Source organism: Schistosoma haematobium, chromosome 2, assembly GCF_000699445.3.
Source record: "Schistosoma haematobium chromosome 2, whole genome shotgun sequence".
NCBI lineage: Eukaryota > Metazoa > Platyhelminthes > Trematoda > Strigeidida > Schistosomatidae > Schistosoma > Schistosoma haematobium.
The window spans coordinates 32,769,977-32,797,482 of NC_067197.1; the positions used below are offsets into that span (position 1 = coordinate 32,769,977).

Below are 27,506 nucleotides of genomic sequence, written 5' to 3' on the forward strand. Positions count from 1 at the left end.
AAATAGTGATAACAATAAAAGTGATTATGAAATAAGTAGATACATAAATTTCAATGTATTATATATTTTGACAAAATAATTCATAAATTGGGAACTTTCTTAATCGAGATGTAGATCTGTTATCTAGAGAAAAGCTTTTCTCTTTGCATTATGAAAATCAAATTTTCTTATCAAAACTATTCTGATTATTTCAGATTATTCAAGAATCGGTTATGTGATAATATGTTCAGAATCCTATAATTACGAGTACTGTCCGAGATTAATCGAAAACCCAGTGTCTTCTGTTTATATCAGTGACAATCAGAACTTACTTACTTACTTATGCCTGTTACTCCTCGTGAAGGAGCATAGGCCGCTCACCAGCATTCTCCATCCAACCCTGTCCTGGGCAATCCTTTCCAGCTCCTTCCAGTTGTTATTCATCCTATTCATATCTGCTTCTATTATCCGACGCAATGTGTTCTTAGGCCTTCCTCTTTTTCGCTTCCCTTCAGGATTCCAAGTTAGGACTTGCCTCGTGATGCAGTTTGATGATTTGCGTAATCTATGTCCTATTCATTTCCATCATCTTTTCCTAATTTCCTCTTCAGCGGAAAGCTGGTTTGTTCTCTCACACAAAGGGCTGTTGCTGATGGTATCCGGCCAATGGATGTTGAGTATCTTGCGTAGACAGCTATTTATAAATACTTGTACTTTCTTGATTGTGGTTGTTGTAGTTCTCCAAGTTTCAGCTCCATACAGTAGAACTGCCTTGACGTTCGTATTGAAGATTCTCACTTTGATATTGGTTGAAAGTTGTTTTGAGTTCCATATGTTCTTCAATTGTAGGAATGCGGCCCTTGCTTTGCCAATCCTCGCCTTTACGTCTGCATCTGAACCTCCTTGTTCATCGATGATGCTTCCCAGGTATGTGAAGGATTCTACATCTTCCAGAGTTTCGTCATCAAGAGTGATTGGATTGCCGTTCTGCGCTTTGATTTTGCAGACTTTGGTTTTCCCTTTATGTATGCTGAGACCTACTGATGCAGAGACTGCTGCTACACTGGCTGTCTTTATCTGCGTCTGTTCGTGTGTATGTGATAGGAGGGCTAGGTCATCTGCGAAGTCCAAATCGCCTAATTGATTCTAAGTTGTCCATTGTATGCCGTGTTTTCCTCCAGATGTCGAGGTCCGCATAATCCAGTCGACCACCAGAAGAAAGAGGAAGGGAGAGAGTAGACAGCCTTGTCTGACTCCGGTCCTTACTTGGAATGCATCTGTCAGTTGTCCTTCATGCACGACTTTGCACTGTATTCCATCGTATGAGTTCCGGATGATGTTGACAATCTTAATCAGGAACTCCGTAGTGTCGAAGAAGTTTCCATAACGTCCTCCTATCTACACTGTCAAATGCCTTTCCATAATTAATGAAGTTGATGTACAGTGACGATTTTCACTCAAGTGACTGTTCGACGATGATCCGTAGTGTCACAGTTTGGTCTGTGCACGATCGATCCCTGCGGAATCCAGCTTGTTGTTCTCGAAGTTGGGGGTCTACTGCATCTTTCATCCGGTTCAGCAAAACTCTGTTAAAGACTTTCCCTGGTATTGTCAGTAGTGTAATGCCTCTGTAGTTTTCACATTTGCTCAGATCTCCTTTCTTTGGAATATTGACGAGGTGTCCTTCTTTCCAGTCCATCGGCAATTGTTCCTCCTCCCAAATCTTTTTGAATAGAAGGTAAAGCATGTTTGTAGTTACTTCGATGTCTGACTTCAGTGCTTCAGCTGGTATGTTGTCGGGTCCTGCTGCTTCCCCGTTCTTGATTTGTCTGACAGTCATTATGATTTCTTCCGTCGTTGGTGGGTTGATATCTATAGGAAGATCTGTGTGTGCTGCATCGATGTCCGGTGGATTCATTGGAGCCGGCCTATTCAGGAGTTCCTCGAAGTATTCTACCCATCTGTTCCGCTGTTGTTGGATTTCGGTGATGGGCTTGCCTTCTTTGTCTTTGACCGGTCTCTCTGGTTTACTGTATTTCCCTGCTAGTTTCTTCGTTGTATCGTAAAGCTGTTTCACATTTTCTTCTCTAGCAGCTTTTTCCGCCGTCGTTGCTCGATCTTCCATGTATTTCCGCTTGGCGGCTCTAATGCTCTTCTTCACTTACTTGTTTGCTTCTATGTATTCAGCTTGTGCTTGGACTTTCTCTGTTCGTGTTCGGCTGTTGTTAATTGCTGTCTTCTTATTCTTCCTTTCTTTGATCCTGTCCAGTGTTTCTATAGAGATCCATTCCTTATGATGATGCTTCTTTAGACCCAGAACCTCTTGACACGTTGAAGTTAATGCTTCTTTGATACTTTTCCAGTTGTCTTCTTCTTCCTTCAGTAGATCTTGTAAGGCTTGGAACCTGTTGTTGAGAGCTATCTTGAATTCATTGAGTCTGTCAGTATCTCGAAGGAAGGCTGTATTGAACCTTTGTAATGCTGTTTGTCCAGTTCTTTTTTAGCATCAGTTTTAAATTGGCCACAACTAGGTGGTGATCTGAAGCTATATCAGCACCTCTTCTGATTCTCACATCTTCCATTGTCCTTCGGAATTTTTTGTTGATGTAAATATGATCTGTCTGGTTCTCTGTAATGTTGTCCGGTTAGATCCATGTAGCTTTGTGTATGCGCTTGTGTGGAAATATTGTGCCTCCTATGACCAATTTGTTGAATGCACATAGATTAGCAAACCTTTCTCCATTTTCGTTGCTCTTTCCCAGTCCATGTCGTCCCATGATATCTTCATATCCGGTGTTGTCTATTCCGACTTTAGCATTTAGATCTCCCATCAGAATGGTGAGTTCCTTTCTTGGGCATTTCTCTATGATTGATTGCAGCCGCTCGTAGAATTGATCTTTGATGTCGTCGTTGCTATCATTGGTGGGTGCATAACATTGGAGAATATTCATTAAGATCCCCTCCTTCTTTGTTTTGAATGATGCTTTGATGATTCTGGATCCGTGAGATTCCCATCCTACAAGTGCATTTCGTGCTACTTTGGACAGCATTAGAGCAACTCCCTGAGTGTGTGGAACATTTTTCTTTTGGTACCCGAAGTATAACAGCATCTCTACCGTACTTGGCCTTTGTTGTTCAGCTTGGGTGCAATGGGTTTCGCTGATTCCCAGTACTGCCAAGTTGTATCTCCTCATTTCCGTTGCTATTTGACTGGTCTTCCCGGTCTCCCACATTGTTCGGACGTTCCATGTACCTATAAAAATTTTTGCTCTGGTTGTTAGAAGGGGCATCGGCCTCGTGGCTTCCGAAGGAACTCGGCTTTCACCATGAAGCGTCATAATTCTTCTAAAAGAAGACCTTCTAACTCCCAGGGCAGAGTTAAAATGGTTTGAATTATTTTTTCTGGTAAGTGTTTTTCTAGCGAGTTAGTTTTCTACGGGATGGGGACGCTAACCCCATGCCCAACCCTCCTCCTTTACCCGGGCTTGGGACCGGCAGTAACTCTAGAAGAGCTACAGGCGGAGTTTGACAATCGGAAGTTCAGATAAATTTGATATATATAACTCCAGTGCCAGTTAAGCACAAGCTAATCAGAGACAACTGAATTCTATTTTCAATGATAGATACACTGAATGTCAGCTAACCAACAATTGAGTATACGAGATTCTGTTCTTTATCTAGTACCGTTGATAGAAATTTATATTCAGTTATCATTATTTATGTTTTGAATTTCTATATCACACAGAAACAATTTATGTAAAAATAAGAAGGATAGCTTTTATTACGCAGTGAAACGGGTCAACAATATTGAACATAATGTACTGCGTGCATTTTTAGGGTCATCCAAGCGGTCTCGTTACTGAAAATAGTATCACAACACCTCGATTACCTCTGAAAAATGGAAAGGTGGTCAGTTATTGACATGTAGATATGAAAATGGGTGATAAATTGGAATGTGCATTTAAACTGTGCTTGGTTGGGTGAACTCCTGTTGATTATGTAGCTCAGAATTTGAAAGTTTACCATTAATGACAGATAGTCCACTGAAATCAGTGACTGGCGTTAAGAGGTATATCCTGGAGTTCTAGTGAGAAGCAGTGACCAGTGGAGTTCAACCGGGTCTGTTGTGAGATTGTAACTCACTGATGACAGTGGTGGATGTGCCACTTAATTTCGTAGATTAGTTGAAGTTAAACACTAACATCGTTGGATGCCGACCAGCTCAGTGGTCTAGAGGGTGAGCATTTGCGCGCGAAGTTGATAGGTCCTGAGTTCGAATCCCGGGAGGTGGGGTAGTGGATGCACACTGCTGAGAAGTCCCGCAATAGGACGAGACGGTCGTCCAGTGCTCCCAGGTTTTCCATGGTGGTCTAGCTTCAACTGACTCATGATCTCAACTGCTGAAATTACTTCATTTTCTGTTTATTTTTGATGTGGTAAATGAATAAAGCTATCATGTATTAAAAGCTTTTGTATTGTGAATTTTAGATCTTAGTGTTCAACTTATCACATTTCCAACTGTTTAAAACTAACCAGTGTGATTACAACCAAGTTATAAAATACATTTGGTATTGTTTGCTTGTACATTCCGGTTGTTGTTCAGGACTGTAATTGATCAGTCTCTTATAGGCATATGTGCACCCTGTGCGGATTGCCTCGATATTGCCTTAGGTCACAAGCTTTATAAGCAAAGATGGATAGTGGCAATCAGTAGAATCCAGGACTCGCGTTTCGTTCTATTTGTGACTCTTCGGCTGGACGTATCTGCATCCCGGAGTTGATGTTCATTCTGGGATTCGAACTCAGTTCCTTTCGCCTCAAACGCGATCGCGTTATGCAAGCAAACAATACAAAGTTAATTAAATTTCATCCCACTGCACAAACATGTGACTATCGAGACTTAGTAGTTGAGTCCCAAATAAGATGAAACGCTCGTCCTGGCTTCCTTTGATTGCCACCATCCATCTTTGCTTATCAAGTTATAAAATAGTTTATCGCACATCAGAACATTAAATACAGACTGTGGCAAATTACAATAATCCTACGTAGAGGAATTTTTTTATTTATAAGTTAAACATGAACACTACAACAACACTACAGCATCGTTCATTTAATCTACTATTTATATAACTATGATTTTAAAAGGTGTCTATCAGTTAAATAACTGTTGGAAACCTCAGAACGTTTGATAGTTGTTTAAAATTTCCTTGAAACTTATCAGTGGTTCAAATGTTTATTTATTTATTTATTTATTTATTTATTTATTTATTTATTTAAACACATAAAAATTGGTACTAGGAGGCACCAAATATATATGCGCCACATAAATCATTCGATTTGTGTTAGGGCTGGGATACTGCCAGGGTGCCCAGACCGAAGCAAATATACTGGTCATCATGGGATCAAATGTGTTATTTTTTTGCAAATATTTGTTAAGTATACTGTTATTGTAACATAATGAACAAATATTAGTTTCAGTACGTTCATATATGACCTAAGCATGTTATAGGCCCTTGTGAAACCACTCTGTTTCGCTCAAACATATTTTGGTTCAACAGCACGTGAGCCTGGTTTTGTCTGGTATTATCCAGTGTTTCGTATGTTAGTTACTAATCCCTATGTAAAGTTCTACATTTACATTGTGTAAAAAGTGTTTGTATGTGTTTAGTGATACATATCATTTTACTCTGAAAATATAAAAATTAGATAGAAGTTAATTAGGCTATACGACATATCACATTTTCGTTTTATAGACACAAAATGTATGGTTTTAGAGAAGTATATAGATATGTATGAAACAGTAACTTAACAAATTTTAGCTCAAGTATAAATGAATAAAACAAATAATCCATTGTCTGATTTCATACATTCTTTCAGGATGTTTTCTGTCACTGTTTTCAAACTAGATAGAGCGAAATGGAATGAAACTTGACAGTTGTACACATAGTTAACCAATACAGTTTAAACAATCATTAGCTTGACCTTGTTCAACTTTGATTCGTAATAATCGTTTTATGAATGTACTAATAACCAAGGTGATATTTTTATCAATCTATGAAAGTGCAAATATTAATTGCAGCGCTTTTTACCCGATAATATTTTGAAAGTTGATACTTTACCCAAATGAATGTATTTATATCTATTTGCTATATTAATTATTAATCTGTATTTTAGAAATAAGATTAAAATCTAACTGTTTGTGTGCTAACTCTAGTTTTCTAACAGAATCAGCATTTTGTAAAGTTGATATTCCATAGTAGTATGTAGGTATAATCCTAAAAAACTGTAAATCAAACACAAGCTTTCAGAAATACTTTGAAAATAGGCAAATGATTTTAAATATTCATGAAAATGCATTGTTCATCACAGGATCCTCTTTCATTAAAGGGTAAAGTTCTATAACAATCTGATTAAATCCCATTTCGTATTTTAAACTATTTTATGTAAGTATATATTATTTACCTTGGGAATAAGCTAACAGATATAAAATGCAGGGGTTTATTAAGGAAAAGTTTGGTGTCATTGTTATTGATGTATGTCTCAAATATCATTCTCCCCAATTTATTACCAACTGTAATAACAGGCTTTGTAAGTGAATGAGTTTGGTAATATGATATGTGAACCTTGTCATAAGAGATTATAATGTTCCACACGTAATTTGATTACCAATAAGTATTGCAGATAATAAAATGGATTTCAATTGTTGAGATCATGAGTCAACTGGAGCTAGACCACTATGGAAAACCTAGAAGCACTGGACGACCGTTTCTTCCCCTTGTTGGACTTCTCGGCAGTGCGCATCAACGACCCCGCCTCGCGGGGTCCGAACCCAGAAACTACTGGTCTCGCACGTGAGCACTTAACCACTAGACCATTAAGCCGGCATCCAACGGTGTTAATGTCTAACTTCAACTGGATTTCGAAATTGGTATAATCTAAACATAGTAGTGATTGTTTGATCTTATTAACTATTCCCAATTCCTGTAAAAAATAGCCAATTGAACTGTATTGTAGTTGGTTGGATTATGAATGAAAACTTAAAAAGAAAACGTACTCTAAAGCAGTTTCTCACGCATATTCTTTCATATTATTAAATGAATTATAGCAAAAATGTCCCAATAGCCTGACTGATATTTACTGTCTGTTTTTAGTGATTGACATAGTGTTCTGAGAAAACTCCTGAAGTTTATAGTATCGAAATAACTAAAAAAAATGTTTGATGGTAAATTAGTGTTATTATACTGCTACTACACTATAAAAGCATTCACTCAATACAATTTTAAAATCAAGATAGTTGAATGAATAACTGATCGCATTAAATATATTAAAGTTTTCGAAATATATGACAAAATAGTCACAAGTTTGTTCACATATTACAGTTTGCATTGACCACTGAACTATTAGAGATAGTTTAACCGACGAATTTATACTATACGAAATATTTTAAAACTCATTTAACTTTAACTAATTTCTCACTATCAATGTGCCAGGAATTTGTATGTCTGACCAACAGCAGTATGCAACTCTCTTATTTGAAGTTTATCTAAAACTGTATCCGTCTGAAGAATACAATCTGTAGTTAACTAGAACTATTCGGACTGCTAAAACCACACGTATTAGTAGCTAGAAATATGAAAAGTACTTGATCTAAGCACAACTCGTAAATTCATAGTAAAATCCACTACTAAATAACGAAAGTTAGAAGTTTTGTAGAAACAAATAATTCCCTAATTATTGATCGTTGTTGCGACTTGAGGAACATGTATTTATATTGTCTATAATGATGTTTATTTCTAATTTAAGATATTTGATATGCATGAACATTTTGATTTCTTCTGAGCTTTCTTGTTTTTCTGTTCTCTTTTATCCCCTTCCCTTTCTTGCATTTATTTACAAACGTACACACGCAGTACTCCAATGTTTACCTTTGATTTAGGCTCACCAGTAGGTGATGTTGCATGGGCACCTTATTCATCTACTGTATTTGCAGCAGTTACAGCTGATGGGCGTGTACATGTTTATGATATTTCAATTAACAAATATGAACCATTATGTAATCAATTAGTGGTAACAAAAAAGAATACAAAATTGACGCATATTGCATTTAATTCAAAATATAATATAATTATTGTTGGTGATGATCAGTAAGTAATAATTTGTTTACTGTCCAACATCAACTTCATTTATCAATCTACATGTCAAAATAACTGTCAAAAAATCTACATGAATAGTTACCAGAATTGTTAGGTTCACCGTATGAGTTGATTTTAAAGAAATACCAATGATGCTAATGACTATTTAATTATTAATCTTACTGGCTTTGAAAATTCGCAGTGAAGTTTAACTCCTTCATTGAGTGGTCAAATATCAGTGACCACCATCATATTGAACATGGTGTACGTAAAGCCAAATCACTTAAACTAGTGCAACCTGGTAGATACAATTCGCCCAAAACTAAAAGCTATAGAAAAATTATATTGGTTACTACCCAGTGATAAATGTGAACATCTCAGTCCTACAGAAAGTCAGCCATGATAAAGAAAATTCATTCAGAGTGTCTCAAACTAGGAAGCTGGTTGACGTAAATTTCAAACCACACAAGAACATCATTTTCATCAAAATTCCAGGTAGCCATTGGTGACGGGTTGCAACTGACAAGTGATATGAGTTCACTTGTTAGTAAGTCGAGAAACCTTAGGTCTAAAACCTAATACTATTGAGTTAATAGATAATAACTTTCATTATTATGGCAAACACTTTCAGTATGATTCATTGAAATATTCTAGTTAACTTAAAAGGTATAATTTGGATCAGAAAGCAATAAAAATTAAATGAGCATTTAAAGTGTAATATTATTACGCGACAGAATCTGTATCAAACTAAATACAATGATAACAAATTGATCTGTATTTAGCCAATGTTACGTCAGCCGGTGATCACAAGTTAGTTCACTATATATGATGCACTGACGTTTCTCGCGACTATTGGACTTGTAGAATTAATGAGATTGGGACAGAAGATGAGTGCTTATAAAAACTACTTAGACGAAAAAAAGATAAAAAAAAAAGTTTAAAAAACTGAACCATTGAATCCTGATAAATAAGCTGCTTGATGATATGATTATGATAGCAGTAGGTTTTACTCAGATTAAAGTAGAGTTTATGAGCAGATGAAAGATTTCAAACTAGATCCATAGTGTCGCTTGGCTTTTAATAGTTGTAAATATAATAATAAAACCTTTTTTTCATTATACGCATGTCAAATATGTGCTAACGATCATGTTTCCAGAACTTAGAAACAGAACTTGTGAGTTCTTCATCGAAATAAATCATATGCGCAGACCGGATGAACTTTATTTTTATGCTACTTACTAGTATGTTAGACCTTAATCAGTAGAATCTTAATGAAAGTTTGAAATACCGTAATTATACTACTGTAACTCTAATTCTCTAAGAGCTTAGAAAAAACAAGTATGTAGTGGAGAATTAACCTGGAAGTAAACAGAGCCGTCAGCAGAATTTGAGTTTAAACATTACCACATTAATAATCGGTAGGTTGAATTGTTAATCCTGATTATAGTTACACTAATTTATATGGTTCAGGGGTTCACTAAATTGTTGAGTGAATGATTAAACACTTATAGTATCAGTGGATTATCTTAGCTGCTCAATGATATCTTGTCTAAATCCTTATATATATAGTGACCTTTACATTAAAACTTAAAAATATATGCAAACATATGGACAGTTACACACATAAATAGCTGTCAATTTCTTCATCAGATATGACTCATTAAATATGCATTTTACTTCTGTTTTAGTGGTCAAGTGAATAGCTTGAAGCTGTCACCAAATCTACGCAAATTACCAAAGGTAAATATAAACAAAATTTACAGAAATATTGTACGCTTAATTATCTCATGATCTAAACATAATTTCAATCAAAAATCGACATTTTATAAGTAAATCGCATGATATATGGGTGCGCACTACTGAGGAGTCCCACAATAGGACGAAACGGCCGTCCAGTGTTTCCAGGTTTTCCATGGTGGTCTAGCTACAATTAACTCATGATCTCAACAATTGAAGTTACATAAAAAACTGTTCAGTGATTATTTCTTAAATTTTAATTTTTCAGCAGACTGTGCTTCTGTATCGCTTAAGGACAGGATTTGATGATCTTTAGATTTGCAGATGGAGATCTAATTATTTTTAAAAGTATTCATATCTTTTTTGGAACTGTTGTGATCTCTGAGCTAGATGTATTGGTTGTTAAGTTTTCACTTTTTTTGAACAACATCAACAAGTACTTTAAAAAGAGGTGAGTTATTAGAATTTTAACAATTGAAATTACGAGTCGACCTGTTGACCGATTTGACATAGAGTGCGTACGTTGAAGGCTCCAATGTGTAGTTTGGAGTGAGGTCTCAGTAGACCTGGGACAGTGTTTTGAGCACTAGAATCGTTGGCTATGGTGACGCTTGAGGGGGAAACCGAGAAAGGAAGTTTAGAGGTGAAAGTCGATGTAGGAGGAATAATAGGAGGTGAAGACGGAGGTTAATTATGAATACAGTGGTCCTGAGTGTTGTTAGAGGCATGAGGGCGGTTATCACTTCCCGGTTGCCCACACCGTGGAAGGAGTCTTCTGGAGGTACTTGAAAAGGAAATTGGATTAGAGGTGGTCTTGATGACATGGGAGCGTGACCGCCGTGCCCAGGGGACAACTGCTTGAAGTTGGTCACACACAACCTTTTTATGGGTAATTTTCGTGTCAGCTCCGTACTTGTTGAGATCTTACCGCCGGAGACGGATATCCATGGGATCAGGCGAGGTGTGCATTTTTAGGGTCGACCTTTTCTAATCCCACCCCTCCTTGTGGGAAGGCAGCATCGCCGTCATGCTGGTTGTCTGAAGGAAACACCTTACTGCTGTCACACCTCTGTACAGTCAGCAGTACGACTTCGCCTTCGGACATTGGGTTTGTTGCTTTTAGTCTTACCGCTCTTCAGCCGACCTGTCTGACATGGTAGGACCTTGAGGAACGGTTGTTCCAGCCAGTATAGCTCAGTTGCTTCATCACGACAAGCAAGCCCGACCACCGCGTCAAGGTAGCGACAACGGTCTACGCTCCCACCGACTGCAGCTCAGATGAAGTGAAAGATGAATTTTACAGAAAGCTACCTGAACTTCTTCAGAAAGCTTAACGTTCAGACATAGTACTCGTAGCAGGTGACTTTATTGCCCAGATAGGTAGTTTAAACCAAACAGAAAGGCATTTAGGTGGGTATTTTAGTATTCCAGCACAACGAGCAGATAATGGTGATCGTCTGCTGCAACTGTGCTCAGACAATCGTTTATTTTTAGCAAACACAAATTTTAAGCATAAGAAGAGACATCGTCTAACATGGCGACCCCCTACACCAAACCAACGATGGACTCAAATAGACTATATTGCCATCAGTCATTGTTGGAGAGGGTCGGTAGAAGATTGTCGCTTATTCTGGAGTACCTGCTTGTACTCCGACCACGCCCTCATACGGGCACGCATCTACTTGCGCCTCACTGGACGCAAAAAAGCCACATTAAAAAGACCCATTAGAACTGAGTTGAGTAACGAGAAAACCAAAAATAAGTTCCAGGAACAACTGAGGTCACACTTAGGTAGTTCTGAAAACGAGGCTGACCCAGATGTTGCTTGGAAAGCTATACAAACAACTGTGGAAACAGCAATGAAATATATTAGTGACTTAAACCACAGAGTTACAAAGAACCAGTGGATTTCTTCAAAGTCTATCACACTGATGGATTCTCGCAAACTCGTCCCATCAGGCTCTGAACACGATGAAGAGCGACAACAAATCAGATCTAGGCTAAGAAAAAGTCTAAGAAACGACCGTGAGCAGTGGTGGGCAACGAAAGCGAAAGAGATGGAAAAGGTGGTGGCTATAGGGAACACGAGACAGCTCTACAGACTAATAAAAGAAACTGGAACTAATAAGTCAAGTGTAAGTCAGACTATTTCGGAAAAAGACGATACTCTCATCTGCTCCCAGTCCAGACGTTTAGAACGATGGGCGGAACATTTTAGGGGACAGTTCAGCTGGCCTTCAGCTACTCTACAACCACCCTCCCTTCCCAAACAGTGTGAATGGAACATTGAAGTAGGTCCCCCAACTCTAGCAGAAGTTCAAAATGCTATAGTTAATCTGAAACGAGGAAGGGCAGCTGGTTCAGATGGACTGGCTCCAGAGGTCTTTAAGGATGGTGGTCCAATTTTAGCGATTAGGTTGACTAATATTTTAGCTAAGATCTGGGAGTTAGACGTTATTCCACCTGACTGGTCACAATCACTTATCGTCCCAATATATAAGAGAGGGTTAAAATCATCCTATGACAACCATAGAGGGATTAGTTTAACTAATATAGTATCTAAAATACTAGCCTCGATAATTGTCAGACGCTTAACAAAGACTCGTGAACTGCAAACACGAGAGAATAAAGCTGGCTTCAGACCTGGCCGAGGCTGCATCGACCACATATTTACCATTCGTCAGTTCCTAGAACACAGGCATACTTATCGGCATCCGACAATGGTAGTCTTTCTTGACTTAAAAGCAGCATTTGACTCCGTAGACCACGAGATTCCGTGGCAGTGTCTGTCATTGAAAGGCGTACCTCAGAAATACATAAACCTTGTGAAGGCTCTCTACTCGAACACTACCAGTCGAATCAGAGCTTACGGCGAACTGTCATCTACTTTTGCAACTTCAAGTGGTGTCCGTCAAGGCTGTCCACTTTCTCCATTTCTCTTTAACTTCATCATAGACCTACTGATGGAAATAACATTCTCGTCGACTGAATTCTCGGGTATTGATCTCCTACCAGGAGGTTCACTTATCGACTTAGAATACGCAGATGGCATAGTCCTGTTTGGTGAAGACACTGGTAAACTGCAGAGTCTTTTGGTAGCACTGAGCAACAATGCCAGAATGTTTGGAATGCACTTCTCCCCCTCAAAATACAAATTGTTTCTTCAGGACTGACCTGAGTCAACACCTGAACTAAGGATGTGGAGTGAGGTAGTCGAACACGTTGACAACTTCACTTATCTTGGAAGTCTGGTCAGCCCTAATGGGTTGGTATCGGACGAAATCTCAGCACTCATTCGAAAAGCTCGCTTGGCTTTTGCCAACCTACGTCACCTATGGCGAAGGCGAGATATCCGTCTATCAATTAAGGGACGAGTATACTGCGCGGCAGTTAGTTCTGTTTTACTTTACGGCTGCGAAACGTGGCCATTAGGAGTAGAAGGTACTCGTAAGCTACTAGTATTTGACCACAGATGTCTTAGAAATATTGCTGGCGTCTGCTGGGATCACCGGGTAAGTAATAGTGAGGTTAAACGCAGGGTATTAGGGAATGATGGTAAATCAGTTGATGAGGTTGTTAATCTTCATCGACTGAGATGGTTGGGCCACGTATTACGTATGCCTGAACACTGATTACCACGTCGTGCAATGCTAACCGGTGTTGGAGATGGTTGGAAGAAAGTTGGGGGCGGCCAAACCAAAACGTGGCATCAGTGCTTGAAGTCACTAACTTCTAGTCTGAGCCATGTTGGTAGATGCAGACTACTTGGTTGGGGTCCGCGTGACTATCGTAACCAATGGTTGGAGACTCTTGGTGATATCACTCAGAACCGATCACAATGGCGTAGGTGTATACACTCTCTGTCTTCCCTCAAACTAAGAGATTAAAATCGCTTCATATCTCTCTTTCTATGAACTAACTCTTTCTTCTTGTACTATATCCTTATATGCAATCCTCCTTTTATATATTACCACCTCTGAATTAACTACTTTTTTGAATCCGGTGTCCATCTTGTTGTGTTAATGAGGTATGGCAACTTGGACCGATGCATATATGTGACTGGTCCTACGTTGTAGCTGACTGACTGACTGACGAGTCGACCTACTCAAGAACACTAGTGAAAACCTAGAAGCACCTGACGGTCGTATAGTAGTATAGGACTCCTCAACAATCCGCATCCACGATCCCCCATGCGACACTCGAACTCTGGACCTTAGGTCTCGTGTGAGCTTAATATCTAAACCACTGAGCAGGCACCCAACAGTGTTGATGTCTAACGTCAATTAACCCATGATCTTGCCCAACCCTTCATCCATTATCTGTGGTGGATATTTGTCTCACACGAGACATGGTTTGAACTTCACTGAACTCCGTGCTGTGTGTGGGACGGATATCCATCAACTAAGATCGACGGTCCTGTACTCGAGTCTCGCTCTGTGGACCGCGGATGTTCACTGTTGAGTCCTGCACAAGGATGAAACAGCCGTTTAGTATCTTGGTTGTCTTTTCTCGTCTCAACTGTCTAAAATTAACCACTTCCGATCAAATACGCAGTTACAACATCAATAGCACAATAGACCACAAATTTAGATCTGTACAAGCACTGCTCAAAAGAGTAAAGAGACACTGCAGCACCGCCGTCTTATAGAGATATGAAAGAAAGTATTTCATGAATTTGCTTCCGATAAATGGCTGCCCACAAAATTTTATCAAGAAATGTTTATCAAACGGACAATCAAATACACAATAAAGAACATAGACCAGTAAATGGATAGTTTGTGAAAAGTTTAAGACGGTAACCAAAGATAGCATACGCGATCCACGAAACTTCTGCTAACTTGAAGAAGTTAGTTGTTCAACGACGACGACCCAGGATGATGGACGTTTAAAATATAGTTATCTAATATGCACAATTGTGGCAATCAGAAATGACTGAATTTAATAACTCCCAGAACTGTCTAATTCATACACTAATAGTCAAGTATATATCATTATTCCTATCACAGAGAACTACGTGAGCACACTCTGACGTATTGTATTTGGAATTCAAACCAGGAGTGAAACCGTGCACAAAGTAATTATTAATTAGCGCAAATATTTGATAATTAGAAGTATTTGAATCATAGTACAAACTAGGAATCCCAGAAATAATGCAATTTAACCAAGAACAACTATATGAGCACGAATGAACGTATTGTAAATAGAATTCGAAATCAAGTAGTCATCAAGTACAAATGAATCATTAGTTCGTACAAACATCACATAGTTTTAAGCCACATGAAGAACATCTGTGAGATAATGAACGGATTAATACCATTGAAAACATGTGTAGTCCGTAAGTAAACAAAATAACTGACATTACTTTACCACACGAAGGACACAATAAAAAACGAAGACAAGCCAAACTTCATGTACGAGATAAATTGCAACAATTGAGACAAACACTATTTAAGACAAAGTGGCCTCCTTCTTCGTCTACATAAATACCAGTTGACTGTTAAATGACACAACGTTGCTTCACTAATCTTTGTATATGGACATCTGTTGACTACGGAAAAAATTGAGATATTGGGTAGAGGGGACATAAAGAAAGCTACATAGTTTGTAGAAGCTTTGGACTCTCATCAAATATCTATCAATAGACACATTGAAATGAACAAAATCTAACACCTAATAAGAAAAAGGGTTAAAAACAGCACGGTCCGGAGAGAAAACAACCGAGTTCCAAGTCAAAGGAACTGGATGTTAATTAACAGTGGGTAAATTCTAATAAGTCACTCCTCTCTAAATACTTGTTGATGTTGTTGTTCAGGAGAGGAATAAATGCTTTACAACCAATCCATCCAGCTTAGAGAATGCAACAACTTCAAGAACCCCGGCCTGACCTACAAGCATTCTTCGTAATCACACTATTATATCTCTATTTCTTATGAATTTTACTCAAATATCTTACTGATATCTGAGTTTATGGGGTATCTTATTCCTCTTATATAAATCAAATGAATCATAACTTGAAAAACCATAATGAAGTACATTAGTTATTAGCATTAATAAACTGGATGTTCTTAGTAGATCAAAGGTCAAATTTCTTCAAAAAACATGTCATTCCACCAATTAACTGGTGAAAAATAATTATTATGAATTTAAATAGAAAAGTATTGATCGTGAAGCTGATATTATTGTTCTCTGATGATATATACCATGATTATCGATTATTCCATACAATAATTCAGTCCTAGAATTAGATACTTCAAAAACCAGTGTGATAATCAATTAATCTAGAAGGAATCAACGTTTTATGGTATGAAAAAAATTTAGGAATCAATATCCAGTTCCCGAGTTTATTGTTATGATCAATTGATCAGCAAAAAAAATATCGGGAAAGTAAATAGGATATTTACTTTATCTAGAGAGATAGTCTACATATAAACATTTTGATTGGTAATTCTAGGATGGTGAGAATCAGTTGTCCAGTACTCTTAGGTATCCATGTAAATTTTTAGCTGGTATATAATGGTGATAAAAACTAAGCTAAAACTTGTTATATCTCAAGCGTGCAGTGGCGCAGGTGCATCCACTCTTTGTGTTTTCATAAATTCTAATCTTCTGAATCTTTCATGTCCCTTTATTTTCTTTCCAAATCTGTTTCACTGTAATATACTCCTTGAATAACATCTTCAAACCCTAATCTTTCCGATTACTGCTTATACTCTTACTACCTCAACCACTTTGGGATTTAACTCGACAATTGAATATATATATATATATATATATGATCTAGCAATCAGTTGATATACATATAATTATTCCTTTCTATTTTGAAATAACGTGATCTACAAAGAGGAAGTGAAAGTTATAATTTCATGTGTAAATAGATATATTTGTATAATCATTTTGATTGGTAACTGAAGAAAAAAAAAACACAGGAGAAGTAATGGAACATACACCGTTATTTTTTGTTACTATGTATTGTAAATTATATTCAGTAATGACTTAATACTGTAACTGTAACAACAAACAGATGATTTAGAGCGATATTTACAATTAATTATGTGAGTTCATTTCAATTATCCAATATTTTAATTCATACTTATTTATCGAAGTATTTGGACAACTAACAATATTTAACTCGATTTTACTCAAGACTAAGGTCATACAAAATAATATTAACACATTCAAAATGAATTTTTATGAAAGAAAATAGATTGAAAATTCCCATTTTATGAATTAGAAGAACACATATAGGCGAACAATATTGTTTTCTATTAGATTATTAAATATTATTGTATAGGAGAGTAAAAACTGATGAAGATCTAATTTCAAAACAATATAGTTGTCTTCTATGTATTGTTCTAAAATAAAATATTATAAATCGATGGAATTAACTTTTAACTGGTTCAAACAAAAACAAAAAGACTGTTATGGCAAAAAAATTATACGTTTAACAAGTGCGCGCTTTGTACAGCCAATGTAACGTACTTCACAAGAGCAAGTAAACTGGTAAACTTTGTAAACGAATATCTGATTACCACTATGGATGGTTATCTAAAGGGATATACATATTAATCAACAACTCAGTTCTCGACACATATGGTCAATTCAGGTCACACCGCACCAGGCGAATCTGCATTCAAAATATTCTACAAAGTAAGAAGAACTGGCTCAGAAAAAGTTTGGATGATGAACTTATACATAGCCGAGTCTATAGCAGTTCACCATTCCAAACTTGAACTCTGTGTACAGAAGAGTCATGTTCAATCCCTTATTCTCCCATAGTCTTAGCTTCCCTTCGAATTTTACAAGTTATAATTGCCAATTTTTACCTTTATTCCATATATTATTATTTTTTATTACTTCCAAAACTATTAAATAACGTAAGCTCTTGATGATTGTTTTGTTAAATGATACAACGTTTTTCATTCAACACTTGAAAACTTTAATTACATTGAAGTAACAACCTTCTATTTATTAATGAATGTTCATTTTTCCGTAATTTCCCCAGGAAAAGAAAGGTGCTGAACAAGTTAAAGGACCAGAAGTTGAAATTAAAAAGTTGGATAAAATCTTATCTTTGGCTGGCTGAAATAGCCAATAAAGAATAATAATAAGTGAATGGAAAAAAAACCCAATATTTCTCACGTAACAAATTGAATTCATAAACTTAGTGGAAAATAATAGTCTGAATTGTTTACTGATATATCATAAATTTGCTTTGTACACAGAACTTCAGTTGATTTATTTATGTTACACTTCAATGGCGGGCGAACATAGCTTGCAGAATATCGATTTGCTAAATATTCACGTTGTAATAAGTCTATACATGAAGCATTGAATGACTTTGGTACAAATCTACAATAAATTAATTTTTATCAAGGAACTAAGAAGAAATTCATAGTTCAGTGAGTTCTGCTGATTCCTAGTAAATATGTAATCTCAAGTGAAATGTAGCATAGTGTCACATCGTTTAATCGTATATAACACGCTGTTTCCTAATTAGTTGACTTCGATGATCACTTAAAGCTGAAGCATCCAATAACTGACTTGTACTGGTTTCTCGTTAGCAAATCAAACCGACAAAGATACAAACAAAGGATAAGTATACATTGGCGGAAAACGACATCTACATTAACACTTTAAAACAGTTGACGTGGTTTAAATCCACGACTATGAAAATCTCCAGTAAGTAATCTTTGGAAAACCAGAGACCTGAGTTTAGATAATGTAGAATATTAGTTCTTAAAGTCAAAAATTTCGAAGGAAAAGGCATGTAGAACTCAAATCGAATATAGCTGTTGGTTAATCAAAACTCAGCAAACAAGATGATGTTAAAACATTAACTAGTATCCTAATATTCATCGGGTTATAGCGACTCACGTGCAATTGAGTTTAGTTCAGTCAAGGTCTTTTGTTGACCTATTTAATGGACAAAGTCATCCATGATATAACAACTTGTTGTACTATCTTTATTATTATGCTTGTATGAAACACATACGCTTGAACATTGTTTAGCGCCTACGCATGTATTCATTCTGCTAGCTTCATTATTAACTGCTTAATCTATTCGCTGACTCATCCATTTTCCTATATATATATATATATATATATATATATATATATATATATATATATATATATATATATATATATATATATATATATATATAAATATGCGTACATTTGCACCCATTCACTACTACTACAACTACTTGCTACTGCTACAATCGTAGTTCGCTTGCTCATTCATTTTTCCTCTCTGCTGTCTGGTCCGAATCATCTGCTAAATAAACTGTAGTAGCTGCTTCTTTTTGCCTTCTGATTTCAAACATCGTTGAAGATTATACGACAACGGTTCGAGGGTGATTAATTATCGAAGCACAGCCACTATAGAATTGGTAATCCCGACGTGAGAACGGGAAGCGAATTTTGACGAAATAATCAAATTCCAAAAATCCGACTACCTTCATCTCAATTTGGATTATCAAATGAACTATAATTACAACTGTGGATTTATATTATTATTTTAATTACACTTACATTATTTCGCAAACATTATTAAACGTGACGATTATAATCATAATAAATAACAATTATCAATAAACAATTGATATATTGGTGCAATTTAGTAAGGCTGTTCCATTTTATAAATTGTGCCATTTTTTTTATTATCATTGTTTTTGCCCGTCTATTCTTCCTTGTGACTGTTAAATTATTTTCGTGTGCTACTTAATTTTTATAAGCATGTCTTATGAAAACACAGTTTCAAGCGTACAGCAAGCCTCGTCCGTGAGGTCTCTTAACCTCCCTGCCCCTTCTTTTAAAATCACAGACCCAAAACTTTGGTTTATAAGACTTGAAAATTATTTTCTCGCTAACCGCATTCTTTTGCAAAAGGATAAGTTCGGCCTGACAAGCACACTACTCCCAGACGAAGTAGCTGACAGCGTTCGAGAGGCACTAGCAAAACCAGACACAGAGAAACCATACGACGTGCTAAAAGAGGCAGTAATTAAAACTCTCTCTCTCAGTGACCAACAAGCCGTCGAACAACTTAGCCAAGTACAAATTGGAGATAGAACCCCATCACAGCTAAAAAATTATATGAAAAGTCTACTTGGCGATAGACACATTGACAATAATCTCTTTTATCAACTGTGGCTCCGCCGACTCCCGGCAAATATACAGCAGATCCTAGCTGTGGGAGATACGGATGCTGATTTAGACAATATAGCAAAGATAGCCGATAGAATATACGAAAGAAGCAAGCCCTCCACTACACAACGTGACGGTAGACGATAGACTTGATACTCTACAGAAGGAAATAAATGTTTTATGCCGCAAACTCACAGAATTAACGCAGAGAGAAAAGCCACGAAGGTCATCGCGAGATCGCTCGCGTGAAAGGACCCGGTCAACTTCTAGACGACGCACAACTCCCGCGATATGTTGGTATCATCAAATGTTCGGCTACAGGGCTAGAAAGTGCCTACAACCTTGTAGATTTAACAGGGCTAGTAACCGATACCCACGAGTATCAATGGCAACGGCATCAACGCACATAATGCCTGAAAATAGTCGCCTCTTTTATATACAAGACCGAACCACTGGCGCACAATTCTTAGTTGACACTGGAGCGGAAATTAGCGTAGTACCTCCATTTAACGAGGAAAGAAAAAACATTAATCCGTCATTAGTGCTAAGAGCAGCAAACAAATCAGATATTAAGACATATGGTAAACGGAAATTGTCCCTAGATTTTGGACATGGCGCTTCATACCGTTGGAACTTTGTCATAGCAGATGTATCGATGCCCATAATAGGCATAGATTTCTTATGTAACTTTGACCTGCTAGTAGACTCTAGACGACACAGACTTATAAACGGCAGTCAAACCACTTCGATAAGAGGAATACTTACGGAAGCCGTTTCAATGAACCTTGTGATAGATAAAAGTCGTGGTGATCCATATAAATTGTTGTTAAGGGAGTTCCCTGAACTCGTAAAAGTAACATACAATAAAGCGGATCTCAAACATTCTATTCAGCATCACATCGTAACGAATGGTCCACCAATCAATGCAAGACCAAGAAGGTTAGATCCCAAAAGACTAGCCATCGCAAAACAGGAATTCGACAAACTAATGAGGCTAGGCATTATAAGGCCATCGAGCAGCCCGTGGGCATCCCCGCTACATATGGCCCCGAAAAAGAATGGAGAGGTTAGGCCATGTGGAGATTACAGAGCACTGAACAAACAAACAGTAGCTGACAGATACCCTATACCGCACATCCATGATTTCACCTACAGTATAGAGGGCACTACTATCTTCTCGAAGATCGACTTAGTCAGAGCATACTACCACATCCCTGTTGCCCCACAAGACATACCGAAGACAGCAGTAACAACCCCATTTGGGCTATATGAATTCCTGCGTATGCCTTTTGGACTGACTAACGCGGCACAAACCTTTCAACGATTTATCGACCAGGTCATTAGAGGTTTACCTGGGGTATACGCGTATATCGACGACTTATTAGTAGCTAGCACCACTAAAGATGAGCATATACAACAACTACGGCAATTATTTATACGACTCAGAGAACATGGTATTTCTATAAATATTGAGAAGTGTGAATTCGGAAAGGAATCTTTACAGTTCCTAGGTCACAATATAACTTCTCAAGGCATCACACCAATAGCAACAGAAGTCGACGCCATCAAAAATTATCCCCTACCCGACTCATGGAAAAAGTTACGCCGATTTCTCGGGTTAATAAATTATTACAGACGATTTATCCCGAATTGCGCGTCAATATTGCAACCACTAACAGATGCATTACGCGGAAACGCACGGACATTCCAATTATCACCAGACGCGATTCAAGCATTCGAGAACGCTAAAAAAGCACTAAATAAAGAAGTGACACTAACTAGACGAAAGAGCGAAACACCGTTAGCTATCATGACGGATGCATCAGACGTAGCGGTAGGAGCCGTTTTACAACAATTAGTAAATGGCATATGGGAACCGCTCTCATTTTTCTCGAAAAGACTGAATCCGACACAAACAAGATATAGTACTTTCGGAAGAGAGCTCCTAGCGATTTACTTAGCAATAAAACATTTCCGACATATGATTGAGGGTACCATTTTCACAGTATATACAGACCATAAACCCCTCACAAAAGCATTGAACGCCAAACAGGACAACTACTCGCCGAGGGAAATCCGACAATTAGAATTTATTTCCCAATTCACGTCCAACATACAGTATATCAAAGGCAATAGTAACGAAGTGGCAGACGCGTTATCCAGAACGATGGTCAACGCTCTCATCCAGTCCGAAACCGATTATCACAAGTTAGCAGCATTACAAAATATTGACGTCGAGTTAAACAGACTAAAGTCTGCCAACACAACCTCGTTAGTTCTCAAAGAAACTCCATTGGAAGAAGTAAGCATCACCTGCGATATTTCTACAGGACAACCAAGACTATTTATTCCAAAGCCGCTAAGGCGAAACATTTTCGAAGCCATGCACAATATTTCGCATCCCGGAATAAAGGCCACCATCAAACTAATCAGCGAACGTTTTGTATGGCCAAGTATGAATCGGGATATTCGTAATTGGACGCAAGCGTGTATAAAATGCCAGAGAGTTAAGATACATCGCCACACCAGTTCCGCAGTAGGTCATTTCCGTCATCCCGATAACAGATTCGAACACGTACATATCGATATTATAGGACCACTGCCGGTTTCGAATGGCTTTAGTTACATTTTCACTTGCATTGATAGATTCACACGATGGCCTGTAGCTGTGCCCATAAAAGATATTACAGCCGAAACTATCGCAAAAACCCTAGTAGAGCATTGGATTTCCCATTATGGTGTACCTACTAATATTACAACCGATAGAGGAGCTCAATTCGAGAGCCGCCTCTTCCAACAACTCACAGAACTACTCGGAATCAAACGAATTCGCACAACATCCTACCATCCGATGTCGAATGGTATGGTAGAGAGATTGCATCGGCAACTTAAAGCTTCTCTTACAGCTGTCATCAGCAATAACGATTGGGCCAGCAAGCTACCGTTAGTCATGTTGAGCTTAAGATCAACAATCAAACAAGATATAGAATGCTGCCCAGCAGAGTTGGTTTATGGAACCACACTACGTCTGCCAGGAGAGTTTTTCACTGCAGGTAAAAGCGTTTCAACTGATATAGCGGACTATGTACAGCGTCTTAAGCAGCATATGAGTAGTCTAAGGATAACGCTTCCGAGACAACATCAACGCCGTGTGTACATACCCAAGCAACTAAGCGACAGTACCCATGTGTTTATCAGAAGGGATAATGTGCAACGTCCCTTGCAACCGGCCTACGATGGTCCATTTAAAGTGATTAGAAGAGACGACAAAACTATTACGGTAGACAAAGCTGGAAAAACGGATGTAATTGGCATCGACCGAGTCAAACCAGCTTTCATCGAAGCCTACGATCAGCCAGTACATACAGATACTGCGAAAACCGTTGAATCATCGAAACGTCAGTTCCAATCATCAACGACATCGACGAACACAAACAAAGAGAATCCAGTAACCACAAAGTCTGGTCGAAGAGTAAGATGGCCCCAACGTTATGTCGCTGCAATCTTCTATTAATAATCTTCTACTATTTAAAATATTAATTATAACTTCCACTTCATTGTGCACACATGCATTACTAATTTCATGTTATACGCTATAAAACTCAACATATCTTATGTACCCCTACACTTACACGTATAATTTTTATTTAAAATGTAAAGCAATACCGCATTCCTCCTATTTATTGCTATTATTTTTTATAACCTCACGGACGGGCACAAACCAAATGTACAGCACACACTAACTTCATCTTAATTTTGTACAAACCATTTTTTTTAAACGACTGTAACTACCCTACTCAGTTTGCTATTTTTTTGTGCAAACAGACATTTTCCCATATATCTTTGTTTGCAGGGGGGAACTATTATAGCGACTCACGTGCAATTGAGTTTAGTTCAGTCAAGGTCTTTTGTTGACCTATTTAATGGACAAAGTCATCCATGATATAACAACTTGTTGTACTATCTTTATTATTATGCTTGTATGAAACACATACGCTTGAACATTGTTTAGCACCTACGCATGTATTCATTCTGCTAGCTTCATTATTAACTGCTTAATCTATTCGCTGACTCATCCATTTTCCTATATATATATATATATATATATATATATATATATATATATATATATATATATATATATATATATATATATATATATATATATATATATATATATATATATATATATATATATATATATATGCGTACATTTGCACCCATTCACTACTACTACAACTACTTGCTACTGCTACAATCGTAGTTCGCTTGCTCATTCATTTTGCCTCTCTGCTGTCTGGTCCGAATCATCTGCTAAATAAACTGTAGTAGCTGCTTCTTTTTGCCTTCTGATTTCAAACATCGTTGAAGATTATACGACAACGGTTCGAGGGTGATTAATTATCGAAGCACAGCCACTACAGGGTTCCCAAAAGGATTTGTGGAACTGAAACTAGCATACTAGCTCATAATCACTTTATTTAAAACAGTGGACGTCAAATTCCTGAAATTTAACACAAAGCCATACTCTTAATTCACCTGTGAGTATTTTAATCAGACAGTAAGGATCGAATATGGTTATTGATAATTTTGCAAACTGATAACCCCATACTTAAGTAAATAAACTACCTAGAATTAAGTGAAATGTTCTTTAAGAAGATAAGAATCTCTACAGTTTTTAGTTGACATGTTTAACAATACAAGTAATTGACTATGACAACTCTTACAAACTGTTTGTCACATAGTATAATTGCCAGATAAGTTATTGCAGAGCTTCTATACCTTTGCTTGTATATACAGATTCTGATGGATTGGCACCCCGTTCCACCAGAAGATTAACAAAGAGATGTGAATGAAGTGGATGGTTAGTAAATAATACGATAAAACTTTCCAGGAGACTGCAAGACTGTAAATTTGTATCCACAACCATATCCATAATAGCCTCTGAAGATTCACAACACACTCTGCTAACTGCCTTCAGCATTCTCCTTAACACAGCAAAATCTTTTCTCAAAAGCCCGGAAAATAATAATGGGGAACAATAAATAATAACAGGTAATATGCAACAATGCACAAATCGTAGAAGCGCATGTCGATAAATGCCGAACCCACTTAGCGCCTTTATCTCATAAGTCAAAAAGAAAACTTTCTTCATACCAATAAAACATGGAACAGTGAAAGAAAAACGTACACCAAGATAAGCAACCATTAGGACTGTTTTTATTAAGAATCTGTTGTGTTCGGGTCGTCGCAATTGTTGTGCCAGAAAAAGTTGCTGATCACTTATACTCGGAACGAGGGACCTCTGCAATTCCCACGATGCGAAATCAAGAACACAATACTGGTATAAGTGAAGATTTATTAGCCCCAAAACACGACGACGAACGATGATCAAAATAGTCTAAAATAAACTGGTTTATATATTGATTTTACACCCATTTTTGATTAATAATTAGGATGAAATCACATACTTAGTTATAACAAATCACAGACTGAGTATAGTTCATGTCAATGGAATACAAGAATATCGTATATTATACAGAATAAAATACCATGCGACAAAAGAAAACAAATACTACGGTTAATGATCATCACATTGAATAAGAAGGGAAGTAATGTTGAACAAAACTCATAGAAAAGTGATTTTTCTTCTCATCACATCAGAATCTCCAATACTACAGAATTAATGGGATTCCAACAAGGCATATAGGTGCTCTTCACGTCTCAGGCTAAAATTAACACTTTGACATTCAGAAGGATTAAGTGTAATAGCATTAGCAACAGACTATCGTTCAATTAGCAATAAGAATTCATTCGTTTCAAGTGCATAATAGGAATAAATCGGTGTACATGCAGTGAGATTATCCGCATACTTAACGAAAGTGTTCTCTGTAGATACCAAATCATGCAGAAAAAGGAGAAAAGAGAAAGGAAAAGAACAGTTCCGTGTACCACACCTTCTTGACTCAGTAAAAACGTCGGAAACTTTCCTCCAAGTACAGTATACTCTTCTCTTCTAGAGAGGTAAGAACATAGCCAGTCGGTTATCCAGTTGTCGGTGTTGGTGCTGGTAAAATTGCTTAGTAGTGATGGTCTTGAAAAAGAGTCAAGGGCAGAAGTTTAGTCCACAAATGAGCATCAAAGATAATTCATACTCTTTCCCACAATGAACACCATATTATGACGCAGAACAACAACAGCATCTTATATACTTCTTTTGCATTTGTAAGCAAACCGACATGGGTCGATATGCTCTACTAATTCATGTTGAAGTGGAAGTGACCATAGTTTTTCCATTGTTTTAAGAAGAGAAAAAGTTATTGACATAAGTTACAATTCTTATCGGCAGTTACTTCCTTTGGCATTGCGATTATCTTTATCTTTCTCCACATCAGCGGTACAAAACTAGTTGAGAACGATTCGTTAAAGGCAGTTGTGAATGGATGACAAAGAACATCAGCAGACTTCTTAAAAAGTAGGTTTGGCATTTCGTCTGGCCCTAAACATTGGGAAGAGTTAAGTGACTGCAAACATTTACAGACATCAGTTTAAGTAAAAATTAGGACAAAAATATCCTTCAAACTTGTGGATGTAGGAAGCTTGACAGCAGATGATTAAAGTACAAAAAAACTTATTTCAGTCACAAACAATCAGCTGGCTATCGTTGCTAATGCGTCCCCCCACCTTTAATCTCTTTAAATAATTCCCACCCATTTGGACAGATTTTACAAGATAAAAGTTTCTGAGTAAAAATCGAAATCAGACCCATAATTTCTCGGTTTATAGGACCATTTGGCTTTTAAAATTCAGTGGGGCTTTTCTCCCTGTACATTCTTTCACTTTCCCTGCGTCACCGTTTTAATTATGGGGAAGCCAGTCGACAAAAGCTTACAAAATAGTTTCACTGTGATAACAAACATAAAAACAGAATTTAAGATAACAAGTAACAACACCTTTATTTTCGATGGGTCATTTGTAGGTAAATTGCAGTTTGTCGTGCAGAGCATGTTATTCAGATCTTGGATATTTTCTTCTGAGCGATTCTTGTATTTAACTTGTCTGATTTAAGAGTGTTCTATTTCCAGGCTTGCCATAAACATACACTAGGTAAAACACGAATAATACAATGATCAGGACTATAAAATGGAGCACGTTCGCAAATTACATTTACTGCCACTTCATTAGTGAAAACTAAGTCTAAATGTGCATATCGTTATGCTAAGACTTGGAAAATCACTATAATCTGCTTTTAAAAGAAACAATACCATTATTGTACGTTGTTTGTGACTAAACGAGTCATTACTCGGAAATGTTACACCCTCAACTAAACTAAAACTTAAATGGAACTTATGATTAATTACAACATTACGGCACAATCACTTTGACTTAACCGTACGATGTAAAATTAGTGATACGATAGGGAAGATACATGGACGGTATGGTGATTAAAACACAATTATTTTTCTTCTACTAGCCATAAGCTCGAAAACGTTTATAAAACAATTTCGA

General features: G+C 37.2%; 1 protein-coding gene across 1 annotated transcript in view; it reads left to right on the top strand.

The window, feature by feature from the left end:
• DNAI1 (cytoplasmic dynein with WD40 domain) overlaps positions 1-18,926 on the top strand; it is a 32,680-nt gene extending 13,754 nt beyond the window's left edge. The window contains exons 12-14 of the mRNA XM_035734257.2: positions 7,890-8,123; positions 9,800-9,851; positions 17,851-18,926. Coding sequence (XP_035588997.2) covers positions 7,890-8,123; positions 9,800-9,851; positions 17,851-17,931 — 367 coding nt within the window. The 3' untranslated portion in view covers positions 17,932-18,926. The remainder of the gene's footprint in view (positions 1-7,889; positions 8,124-9,799; positions 9,852-17,850) is intronic.
• The last annotated feature ends 8,580 nt before the right edge of the window (positions 18,927-27,506 follow it).